This window comes from Protopterus annectens, chromosome 3.part1, assembly GCF_019279795.1.
Source record: "Protopterus annectens isolate FY-2018-M chromosome 3.part1, PAN1.0, whole genome shotgun sequence".
NCBI lineage: Eukaryota > Metazoa > Chordata > Ceratodontiformes > Protopteridae > Protopterus > Protopterus annectens.
The window spans coordinates 1,823,342,478-1,823,355,764 of NC_056732.1; the positions used below are offsets into that span (position 1 = coordinate 1,823,342,478).

Sequence of the window (13,287 nt, forward strand, 5' to 3'; positions counted from 1 at the left end):
TAAGTGTGCATCCTGTAACAAGGGATTTATAGAGAAATCTAAACTGCTAAGGCATCAACGTGTCCACACCAGACAGAAATCTTTTACCTGTGCCACATGTAACAAGGAATTTATAGGGAAGATAAACTTAATAAAGCACCTGGGTGTCCACACTGGACAGAAAACCTATAAATGTGCTTCTTGTGGAAAGGGATTTATGAAGAAGGGAAACCTTATACGTCACGAGTATGTCCACTCTACAGAAAAACCCTATAAGTGTGCATCCTGTAACAAGGGATTTATACAAAAAAATAAACTACTAAGGCATCAACACGTCCACACTGGACAGAAACCCTTTAGTTGTGCCACATGTAACAAGGGATTTACAGAGAAGACAAATCTAATAAGGCATCAAAGTCTCCATGCTGGTTTCAAGTGCATAACATGTAACAAGACTTTTCAATGTAAGAAAACCCTCAATGAACATGAGGGCTTCCACAGGCGTCTGAAAGGAAAGATGAAATCAGCAAGAAAAGGAAAGTAGTATTGCTGGAACTGAATTCATTCTCAGGTCTTGGTGGGTACCTTCACATGGTGGACCCAGTTTTTACAAAATCTCACCAAGACAACATTGACATATAGTCAGTATTTTATATAGCGTAAAGAAAGGCAAGTCAGAAAATAAAAAAGAAGACAGAGTGCCCAGGCTCCAGGATAAAAAGGTGTCCCCTCCTGGTGTACCCACTGATGTCAGGACTGGAAGAAAAGCAATGTAGAATCCCCATGAAAATGTTCCTACAGCAGGGTTAAGTCAGGTTCAAGGGGGAGGATGGCTTCCCAGTGGTAGAAGGACGAAGTAGTCCACAAAAAAGGGATGACAAGGTGGCTTGTTGACGATGAGAAAGAAATTATAAGTTGTTGTCCTTCTTTTCTTCTTATTATTATTATTATGCAAAAAGCTCAGAATGATCAAACAAAGGGTGTGCTGAAAGATGAAAAGAAAAACTAATAGAAAAATGTGCACAATAAAACTGTCAAAAGCTCTAAATAAACATTTGTATTCATTAATGGAACAGATCTATGAAAAACGTTACATAGATGAAGAAACTTTGGGCCACCTGGACCAAGGCCTGACAGAAGAAGTGCAAAAATAGAAAGAATAAGACGCAAAGATTCTAGGAAGGATCCTAAATATTGAAAATCTCATAAAACAAAAAAGTAAGACAGAGGCAGAATGCAGAAAAGAGGATCAATGAGGTAGAAATTAAGCGGAAACTGAAGTTGTGGAATACTTGTGAAGTTAATGATTTAGTGTACACAATCCAGCACAGGTACTGTTGCAGCATGATGGAACAGTGAGCCCCCAAACTAAGGAGAAGCAGGTGGAGCAGAGGCTTCGAAGAAGATGAGCAACATCGTGATGCTGTAAATCCTTCTGTAGGAGACCGGTATGAAAATCCAGTTAAAGTTGGACAGCAAGGGAAGCAGCAGGAAACAGTGGCAAATCTGACACAGGTAATATTGTGGAGTGATGGATCGATGCGTTCCCATATGAAGGAGCAGTAGGTGAAGAGGGTGCATCACAGGAAGATGTTCTGGAACTTTCTGTAGAATACTTGCAGGAAACAGAGCAAATAAGATGCTCTCATTCCAGAAGAAATCATCTAAGGGAAGATCTGCTCGATTTCATAGAGTTGGACAGCCATTTTAAGCTTGAGAAAAGATATAGATTACAGAAAGTAAATAAGACCCAAAATGTTAGAAAACTGGCAAAATATAGAAACACAGTAATCAGGACTATTAAGAGAAATTCCCATGATATAGCAAATAAATAGGATATATTTCTGTCCAGCTAAACATATTATGGATAACGTGTTACCACAAAAATGGAGAGTAACGAGTAACGAAAGGATGGGAGTAAATAAAAATACCACCATGGAAGCAGTGAACAGAGAGAAAACTATAACAGGTAAAACAAGAAGTAGTATCACTGTTAGAAGACTATAGGAAAGGGAATGTATCCTCAAAAATACTTCAAAATGAGTCTACTTCAATAGAATGAAGTTACACTTAATCCAAACTTACCTTAACGAGACATCACCGAAGTTTGAATAAACTAAAGCTTCACATTACAACATTATTTTTTACAGGGAATGGAGGCATTTAGCCAACATGGGGAAATTTGCCTTTTCTCCCACTGTTGTGTGATTCTGGAGATGGTATATTTAATTAGGTGGGTGTGGGGGCACAGCCCCCCCACCTTGATGGGCTTGACATACTGCAGTGCGTTTTTACGTTCAGTGTTAGCCAAGTGCCTTCATTCCCTGACAAAATGCGGTAATGTGACATTTTGGTTTATTCAAAGTTCGGTGATGTCATCTCTGTAAAATAAGTTTCAATTAAGTATAATTTTGGTCTACTGAAGTAGACCCTTAGAAACATATAGAAGTGGTAAAAGCAACACACAGCATCAAAAACAGTCGAGGATTTATCATATGCAGTTGCCAATGATAAACTACAAATTTCAGCACAGGCAGAAAAACTTAGAAGTTAAGCAGATAACTATATAGGAAAAGTACAAAATAAGAAATTCATTAATGAGCCCAACCTCATTAACAACTACATAAACAATACTCCTTAAAACTGAACCTGGAAGCCCTTTTAAGAGCTATAAACCAATAACTTGCCTTCTGACAATATACAAACTATATACTGGAACTGAGGCACACAGTGCTTATAGTCATTTAGAAAGAAAATCTGTTATATCAATAGAACAAAATGGTAACAAAGGAAAGTCACTTGTTGCCAAATAAAGCCGTAATAGAGAGTTGTAAAAATGGGAAGAATTTAAGTATGGCATGGACAGATTACAAAAAAAAAAAACATATTTGAGGGCATCATATTCAAGGATAAAGGAATGCTTACAAATTTATGAGATTTACCCTATAATGGATCGATTGTATTGCAATGATGATGAAACAGTGGTAAAGCCCTTTACAGTTGAGCCATGACAAGGGCCATGTTATCCCAGGGATAAAAATTCAAAGGTGGGATATTCCAAGGTGATTTATTATCACCACTGCCATTTTGCCTTACCCTCAACACATTAAGCTGTTTACTTAGCAGATTAGGTAGGCTATGGTTACAATTTAGCTCGCATAAACTAACCCTGTTTAAAAATTTAACCTCTATTTTTTGTGGATGACTTAAAACTATATACTTCATCAGATAAGGAACGCTGCAAATGGTAAAATGTTCTCAGATGGGGTAAGAATGACTTTTGGTTTTGATAAATGTGCAAAAGTAACATTTAAAACAGGAAAGCTGCATCACCAAGAAAATATCAACCTGGGACATGAATGTGAGTGAAATAAATTAACTTGAGCAGGTGAGAGTGTATAAATATTTGGTTCTAGATATAGGATTGACAATAAAATATGAATAAATGAGAATAAAACTCAGTAAGGAGAGCTTCAGAAGACTAACATCCAGGAATAAAGTCACATCAATAAATTAATTTGCTCTTCCTGTTCTAATTCACAGTTTTCGGGTGACTGACTGGCCCCAACAAGTATTCAGTTAATTGGGCAAGAAAACAAGAAAAATACTTCATGCATATCAAATATATAAAATTCATTGCACCCTAAAATTATATATGCCTCGCTCTGAAAAAGGTATGAGCCTTCTTGAAATTCGTGGGACTGTATACATATCTGTTGACCTTATTGAAAGTTTTAAAGCATAAAGAGAAGTCTATGATGACATCTTTGCATAGTTTGAATAAAAGCCCTGAAGAAGTTTATGTATTATATAAACGAAAGCGCTAACCTACATTTTTTGTGTCCAGTGTGATACTTTTCTTTCTTTTATTTTTTATTCAATCTTTGCATAGTTTAGCAGAAGTATTTCCGTATCAAGCAGGAATGAAAATTCATATCAGAAGTAGAATAAAATCTAACAGCAGCTGAATGAGCCAAAAAACAAAATACAGAACGTAAGGAAAATGATTAGAAAGAAAGAAAGAAAATTGGAAAAATCTATAAATGTAGTGGCAAGTTTAGAGAGAGCTTCTGGAACAAATGCATGTTGACCAAGATTTGGTGCAGGTATGGATAAGGAGAGGTAAACTGAAACCGAAAGATGAAAAGCTAATAGCGGCTGTCCAGCAGAGTTGGCTATGTACACGTTGGTTTACAAAGTTCATTGAAAAGGTAGAAGAAAACAGACAATTCTGGTCCTGTAAAACAGAACTAGTAATAGTCGCACAACTTGTTACTGGGTGTGACTCACTCATGGCAAAGGGCCTGTATATTGAAAGGCACAAAAAACTGTTGCACTGTGGATTGTGCAAACATTCCAATATAGAAGTAGCTGAGAAGCACTGGAAACACGATTCACAAATCATTGCAGAGAATAATGAAGTCTATATCACATGGGATCACCCATTACTAACAGTTCAAAAAATAGATGCAAAAACCTAGCAGTTTATGAAAAAAACACTAAAGTAGCACTGACCAGTGAATTTGCTATACCCATTGATTACAGTGTGTTATATACAGAGAGACAAAGTCATAAAATAGCAGGATTTGCAGGCAGAAACAAGAACGTGAAAGAAAGATATCCAGACAGTTCCAGTTGGAGGAACCAGTAGGAGGAACAGGTCTATTAAAAAAAGAATGTACAGTCATAATTAGATATGCTAGTGATACATGTACCTCCATGTGAAGGATGCAATTCTGGACACATTGTGGGCGCTGAGAAGAATATTCTTGGGTAATATCAAAAAAATGAAACAATACTAATGTCATGAACTCTAATTGTACCCTGACCTAGGATAGGGATATATTACCATCACAGTATTAGAAACCCAAAACATTTGGAGAAATTAAAAAGGTGACTTCCAAGTATGCTAATATGATAATAGTTCATAGATTCATGGGTGTTTACTAGGCTAATGACCACAAGGTTCATAGGTAGGTACTAGGCTATTGGCCCTAGGGCCCATACAAGCCTAGCCAAAAAATGTACCCTGGCTTTCGCCACCCAAGAAAATTATTTTCCTGTCCCCCTGTCGAGCAGAGCCACAGAAGTGATCCCCGGGGTGAATTTCCCATTTCCCATCCAATCATCAAGATTTTTCTTGAAGAGTGCTAATGAGGGGCTCTGTTTGACATAAATAGGTAGTCTGTTCCAGAGTATGGGAAGTCTCTGGGACAGGAATCTATCCCTCCAGCATGTTCTGTTTATTGTGGTGACAAGGTTAAGGTCCCTAGAGCGTGTAGCTCAGAGGGATTGGGATTTCTTTAAGTGGAGCATGTCCAACAGCTCTGGGTTTTACATAGCTTTGTATGTTAGGCAGAGATCGCCCCTGAGTAAGCGATATGCGATGGAGTAAAGCTGTAGCTTTTTGAGACGGTCTGCATAGGGCATCTGTTTGAGGCCAGTAATCGTCTTTGTGAGGTATTTCTGTGGTCTTTCCAGTTGTTGTAGATGTCTTATGAGGTACATACCAAAAGGGGCGTTGTACTCTATAATGGGTCTAATGAGTGATGAGTAGAGGGGAACAATGACCTCTTTTTTTCTGGATGAGAATCCTTTTGTGATGAGATGAGCCACGTAGAAGGATTTCCTGACCACTGTGACAATGTGATTATCAAAGGAGAGACTACTGTCCACCTGTGTCCCAAGGTCTCATCACATTTTCGGCATTAAGTAGACTACCAGCTATGTGGTAGTTCATGGGTACAGAGTTTTTACCAAAGGGGATGACAATACACTTTTTGGCATGGAGCTTCAGGCCATGGCTTTGACACCAGGTATCTGTCTCATTGAGGCCCTTTTGTAGTTTGTCCACATCGTTAGGAGTTTTGATTATGGCTCCTAGTTTGCAGTCATCTGCAAACTTTGTTAGCCAAAGACATTCTTTGTTGGCCTGCACTTCAGAGAAGTAGATACCAAACAGGAGAGGACCCAGGACTTGAACCCTGTGGTACTCAACCTGTCACTGGTCTGATGTCGGATTTAGAATCCGCTACTTTCACAGTGTGGGTTCTGTCCGTGAGCCAGTTGGCAACCCATCTTGTGACATAGGGATTTATACCTAGTTTAGTGAGCTTATCTGTAATTCCAGAGTGGGGGATTGTGTCGAAGGCCTTGGCGAGATCTAGATAAGCTGTGTGAACCATTTTACCCTCATCTATGGCTTTGGTGACTGCTTCAAAGAAGTCAATCAGGTTTAGGAGACATGACCTGCCTTTTACAAATCCAAACTGAGTAGGGTCCAGAGTTTGGAGATTACCAATGTATTTGTTTATGAGTTCCATGATGATAAGTTCCATGGCCTTGCAGACCAGGCTCGTCAGGCTAATGGGGCAGTAGTTCCCGGGGTCCGTCGTGGCTCCCCCTTTGTGGAGTGGGATAACTGTCACAGTGCGCCATTCAGTGGGTACAAAGCCTGAGGTGAGGCTATGATTGAACATGGTACTTAGGTAGGGTGCCAGTTCATTCTGTAGTTCGTGTAGAACGCAGCCTGGGATATTGTCAGGTCCCATGGATGCTGTGTTCTTGGCTTTGGAGAGTGTGTCTTTTACCTGTGCAGCCGTGATTATAGGAACTTTGCATTCTTCCGATATAGAGATGGGCCGTCTAGGGGGTGAGAGGGGGGTAAAGTTAGCACTGAACCTATCTGCTAGGATGTTGGCAATATCAGTTGGTTCTGTATATTTAGTGCCATTATGCTGTAACTCAGAGCAGATCTGAGTGTTCCCATTTAGATTCTTGACATAGCTATAGAATGCTTTATGGTTGTCTTTAGAGTCAGTGGCAATTTTGTTTTCGTAAATAGCTTTGGAGGATTTTATGAGGGATCTCAGCTTCTTACTGAGGTTGACCAGGGAAGGGAGTTCCTCCAGTCATGGGATTTTACTCTTTTTTGCAACAGTTTCTTTCTTCTGTTGTAGAGTTTGTTTATGGCAGAGGGCCACCAGATTGGCTTCCTTTTTTTGGAGGATAACATCTTGGTTCTATTAGGGATAGCATGATCCATGCACTCGTGTAAGTGCTTATAAAGTGCATTTGTGTAGGATTCGGCAGTCATACCTCTATTGTCCATCTGCATGGGTGTCATGAAGTTTGCCACTTCTGTCTTAAGAAGTGTGAAGTTGGCTTTGGAGAAGTTTTTTACGATGGTTTCCATAATTGGGGCTGGGGGTGGGATGTGGATGTCTAGGCTGATAAGCTTGTGGTCGGATCTGACCAATGAGGAATTGACACCGGTTTCCCATGTTGGTAATGACCAGGTCTAGGATATTGCTGCCCCTGGTGGGGGTGTGAATAAGTTGATCCAAGGCGTTGGAATTTATGAATTCTAGAAAACGTTGAGCAAAAGAGTTGGTACATGAGTAGTTTTCCCAGTTAATGGTGGGGTAGTTGAAATCGCCCATTATTAGGGTGTTGGGTTGTACCCTAATACTTTCCAGTGTATCAAGAAATGAGGAGTGTGAATCCTGGGGCATGGTGGGGGGTCTGTAGCAAGCTACAATTTGGATTGCGGTCTTGCCCAGAGTTAGTTGCACTTGGATAATCTCGGATGCATTATGCTGTGCAACTAGCCTGGAGGTGTGGATATCCTTAATGAATATGGACACGCCTCCGCCTTCTTTTTAAGCTTAGCCATGCATCCCAAATCTCTGACAAGTTCTGTTACTTTTGATAAATGTAAGCAGAGGCCTGGGAGATGAACCATTTTCAGCCAGCCTCTGTCCATTAGAGACATGGGTGCCAAACCAGGAATTAATTATTATAGCAGTAACCCATGCCTGGGTGTGGGTAATGCTGGATTTACCCACAGTTGGTGTGGTTTGGTCACGAGGGCGAAGCCCGAGTGGCCAAACAAAGCCAGCCATAGGTAAATCCAGCATTACCCACACCCAGGCGTGGGTTATTGCTATTATACAATGACATTATTTAAGAAAAAAAATAATTACTTTTCTTAAATAATGGCATTGTATAATGCCTCCTTGCTGCCCTTCCACAGCTGTCTGGTATTCTGCGGCAATTCTGATGTACTGCGCATGTGTATGCCTATGCAGTACATCAGAGCTGTGGGAAAAAGCAATGGAGAAAGCAAGATCTCTGTTGCTTTTTACAAACTGTCTCGCTATGTTAAATGAGTTTAACATAGCGAGACAGCTTTTAAAAAAAGCAACAGAGACTCCGTTGCTTTTTTTAAAAGCTGTCTCGCTATGTTAAACTCATTTAACATAGGGAGACAGTGTGAGGCAATGGAGATCTTCCATTCTCCATTGCTGTAAAAAAGAGTTATAGTAATGGAAAAAGTCTGGGCGACCGGACCTTTTTCCATTACTATAACTCTGATTTACAACGTGCACGCTGACCAATCAGCATGCACATTTTTGAATATTAATAGGGGGGTCATTGTATAATTTCTGTTCCCCATCCAGTTGTCCATGTTCCACTTGAACTAGGTTAGGAAGGAACTCGGCTTCATATGGATGGGGAGCCTGTTCCAGAGAAGGGGTAGTCTCCGGGATACATACCTGTTTCTCTCCAGTTGGTTCTATTTATATCACAGGGAAGGTTTAAGTCTTTAGAATTTGTAATTCTGGTGCTGTTTGTTTTGCAGATATGCAGGAGATCCATCAGAATGTGGTCTGACAATGCTTTGTATGCCAGGCATAAATCTGCCCTCATAATGCATAGAACAACACCACAATTGTAGAGTGCAACAGACTTTAAGTAATTACAAAGTTTGGAAAGGCAACAAATTAAAACAGTCAAAGGCCAGCTGTAATGTGAATACTTTACAGTGTATAGTTAGATTTAAAAAGTACACACACTGAGTAGTCTAAAAACAATTTTCCAATAAACAGAATAGTAATTAAAACCACATGTAATTACTAGGAATACTGATGTACAGTGGATTTTTCAAAATCATGGCCAGGACATTCATTTGACGACCCAAGCAGGGATAAAAACAAACTGAGGAGGAAATACCAATCATAAAAGAAAGTAATATAGCTGTAAGTAAATAATGCAGGAAAAGATCTGCAGGACTTAATAAAATGGGCATTTTAGTGTGCACAGGCATAACACCTTGAAAAAGTGTGCAAAACACAAATCAACCAAAGATTAATAAAATGGGCCAAGTATGCAACAAAGTTCAGAAAGTTTGGGATTGTTGCATGGAAATGTTTGTACAGGTATTTTTATACCTCAGACAGACTTCAGATCGTTTTTTCCTCAGGTACATAGCAAATGTTGGAGATGTGATGGCAGTGGGGTGATTGGGAACATGTGTTCATTTGTTTTCCTTGTATAATAATGTATGTGTACCTCTGTTACTGTTTTAGTTATGATTCAATAAAATGTTTATAAAAAAATAAAATGGGTAATTACATTAATTGTAACTATTCATTTGTTCACAAATGGAATAGCTTGAAATTAACAGACTATGGTGCTCTGTAACTCGGACAGTAATAACAAAATTATCAGAAAAATGTACAGCAAAAACAGAAGAGTAAAGTGCATGTGGAATACTGTCATATACCTATGTTGTGTAATCTTTGGCATGGTGAGGTTATGAAAAGTGGAACATTCTACAATTTTTTTACAAATCCAAGAATTTTCTGCTGGGGGACTTCATCTAGCCATCAGTAAACTGGCTGACCCACTGTCAATGGTCAGAAAGCCAGTACTTTCTTCACATTATAAACACCATCTCCCATTTCGAACTAGTTAACCATTCCACTAGGGGGCGTTAGAGTTATTGCCACTTCTTGTACAACTCCATATTTCCCATTCTCCTTTTTAAATCAGACCATAAAGTGGTGACCTTTTCCTCTAAAACTTGTGATGCTTTCCCTCCAAATACCTCCGTGTTTAGGAACTTCTCAAAAGAAAAACTTGCTTAGTTACATAATGTTCTAAATAAATTCCACTGTAGTCCTTCAGGGGATCGTATTGTTGTAGCAACTGCCCATGCCCCTGACTTCTCATCCTACTTAAAATAAATCCTCCTCCAGGGGATCGCATTGCTATAGCAACTGCCCGTGCCCCTGACTTGTCATTCTACTTAAAATAAATCCTCCTCCAGGGGATCGCATTGCTATAGCAACTGCCCGTGCCCCTGACTTGTCGTTCTACTTAAATTCCACTGTAATCCTCCTCCAGGGAATCGCCATACCCCTGACTTATTGACCTAATTAAAATTAATTCAGCTGTAGTTCTCTTCCAGGGGATTGCATTGCTATAGCAACTACCCACGCCCCTGACCTCTCATCCTACTTAAATAGTTTTATTGTTAAAAATAGTTTTCTTGGTAAGGCAGCCCCTGCCCACACAAAACACAATGAGAAATATAAAAACAACCCCCTGTGATGGAATAACCATATAAATAGTCTGTAAAAAGGGAATGAAATTTCTTAATGCTTATAAGAGGTTTTATTCTACTTTCCATAACAGCGCAATTATGCAAACCATTAGGAAGCTCAAAGCAGAGTATGAACCTAACATAATTGATAAAACTAAAAATTACTAGAAATCTGTGTGAGGAAGTTAAGAACCAACAGCCAGCAATCTTTAGAGCTAATTAACAGTAATGATGCCCACTCTGATTGAAAGGAAATAGCTATTATCCTAGCAGACAAATTTAATGCAAATATTACTGCACCCACAGTTATAGCTGTTCCACAGATTCCACAGTCAAAGCCACCCCTTTAAGTTCATAGGTTCATACTAGGCTATCTGCCGTAGGGCATTTATAAGCCTAGCCAGAGTGTGATGTTCTTCGTCTTCCCTTGCTGCAGTCCTGACAATTGGGGTATAGTCCGCGTCCCAGTCGGCCCGAATACCAGAGTATAAGGCTGACGTCGGTCATGGCGCCTTAGACTGACGTCAGTACGTCAGGGTACTAATGCGCATGACCGACGTCATTTCCTCAGTCTTTTTTGCCGCATGGTCCGATGCAGAAGCAATTTTGCGAGTGCAGGTTGGCGTTCTGAGATTTTCCGAAACCGGAGTTTCAGACCGAATACAGAGTTGGCTAAGTAACCCGTTAGAACATTTTGGTTTTTCTTGCCTCAGTATTTAACCGGATGTCAGAAAAAGTGAATAACTGTATTTCTTGTGGGAAGCAGATACCGCATAGGGATTATCATACTTTGTGTATACCTTGTTTAGGGCCTGAGCACGACGTTGTTGGTTGCCGCTCTTGTGCTAGATTTAACAAGCGCACTATTAAGAGGAGGCTTGATTGTGCTAGGTTAGTGTTTGGGAAGCGTTGCAATTATACTATGCCGTCGGATGCTCCGGCGCCTGCTTCATCTAAGAAGCGCAAGGACAAAACAGTGAAGTCTAGGGTGAGGAACCGGCAGTCCCGGACGTCGGTCCTTTAGAAGGCTCAGGGAGCCAGAGGTTTTGCCAGGAGTCTCTATGGAGTCTCAGGCAGATACTTTACTGTTACAGGATGTGCCCTCTCAGGAGGTAGGCCAGGCTGAGGGGCTTCTCAGGTAACTGTTCTTCCCTCTCTTCCCAAGGTAGTTAGGGCCTCTCCTTCTGTTGCCAAAGCTTCTTTTAGAGGAAGGCCAAGTTCAGCTTCTGTAGGGGCTTCTCCTAGCATTTCGGCTCTGTGCCTAAGAAACATATGCTTAAAATGGCAGAAGATTTGATTACTCTGATTAGAGGTTCTATGCCCCCACCTGATAAGAGGCCTAGGGTGGAACAGGAGTTTGATAGTTTTGAACAGTGTTCACAGGCTTCAGAGTCTTCTGTGGAAGACTTGCAAGAGTTTCCTACTTATTCTGATTCTGATGTGGATGATTCCACTCCTTCTGCTTCTCCTCCTGAGGATTTTTCATTTTCAGAGACTCTTCACTCCATGAGGGAGCACTTTAAATGGGAAGGCCAAGATTACTCTGACTCCAGAAAAAGGCTTAGGGAATTCTTGTTTTTGCCCCAGCATAGGCCCTTAGCTATTCCTCCTGTGTTGAATGTGGTGGAGGATGTTTTTGCAGAAGCTTCTCTGAACCCTGATTCCTTGCCTCCTGCTCCTGTTAAGCCTGATAGGTATTATAGGGTGCCCGAAGCTCATAAGTATTTGTTTAAGAGTCCCAGGGCAGACCCAGAAACTGTTTATCAGGGGCCTAAAGGTGTTAAAGCTTCTGTGGTTAAAAATCCTGTACCCTCTGATAAAGAGGCAAGGGCTTTGGATAGGTGGGGTAAGAAAGTATATACTTCTTCCACTCTAGCCATGAGGGCGTTGAATTGTCAATTTCATATGCTGAAATATCAGAATTATCTCCTTTCACAATTGAAATCTAAGGTGGATGCTTTGGCGGAAGGTATTGAGTGTAAAGAATTGCTGGATTTGGTTCATGTGTCTGAACAAGTGGGTAAGCATTCTTTGCAGTGTGGTTTTGATGCTGTTCAGGCTTCCTCGAGGGTGGCTGCTACTAGTTCTGTTCTTCGCAGACATGCATGGTTGAAGGATCAGAATTTAGCTGAGCATGTTAAGACCAGGATTTTGGATGCTCCTTTACAGTCTGATGTGTTGTTTGGACCGCCTGTGGAAGCAGTTTTAAAGAAAATGGAGGACAAAGCTAAGTCTATGCAGACTGTTAAAGATTTAGTGCAGGTGCAGCCTCCAAGTTTAGTAGAAATTGGCCTGCTAAGGGGTGGACATATCCTGCTTATGGTTCCCAGTCTAGGGGTAGGTCTAGACGTGGTAGGGGCAGGGCTCAAGGTTCGTTTAGGCCTAGATCAGACAGTTTACCTGCTCAGACTTCTGGTGAGGGCAGGGGTCAGTCCTTTCGTAAGCAGAACCAATGACCTGCCTTTTCAGCTGCCAGTGGACTCTCGTCTGGCAGCTCCTTTGGGAGGAAGATTGTCTCTTTTCAAAGAAAATTGGGATTTAATCACTCAAGACAGATGGGTGCTGGATATCATTCATCACGGGTACAGATTTTATTTCCACACAATGCCCCTTTCAAAGGCATGCCAGATGTTCCTCCTCCACAAAGAAAAGAGGCTCACAAGCAAGTTTCTCAGTTACTCCAGATAGGGGCTATTCAGCCAGTCCCTGTGTCAGAAAGGGGCTTGGATTTTATTCTCGCCTGTTCCTAGTACCAAAGAAGGGGAACACGTGGAGACCAATTTTGGATTTATCTATCCTCAACACTTATCTGGACATTCCCAAGTTCAAGATGTTGACGTTACAGCAACTGTTACCTCTGCTGGGCAAGGATCACTGGATGGTAACTTTGGATCTCAAGGAAGCTTACCTTCATGTGC

At 40.7% G+C, this 13,287-nt stretch overlaps 1 protein-coding gene across 1 annotated transcript in view; it reads left to right on the plus strand.

Moving 5' to 3' along the window:
* LOC122798705 (zinc finger protein 260-like) overlaps window positions 1–4,967 on the plus strand; it is a 184,733-nt gene extending 179,766 nt beyond the window's left edge. The window contains exon 4 of the mRNA XM_044067801.1: window positions 1–4,967. This exon is cut by the window's left edge and continues 1,261 nt beyond it. Within this exon, the coding sequence (XP_043923736.1) occupies window positions 1–523 (523 nt within the window). The 3' untranslated portion in view covers window positions 524–4,967.
* Window positions 4,968–13,287: the final 8,320 nt, after the last annotated feature.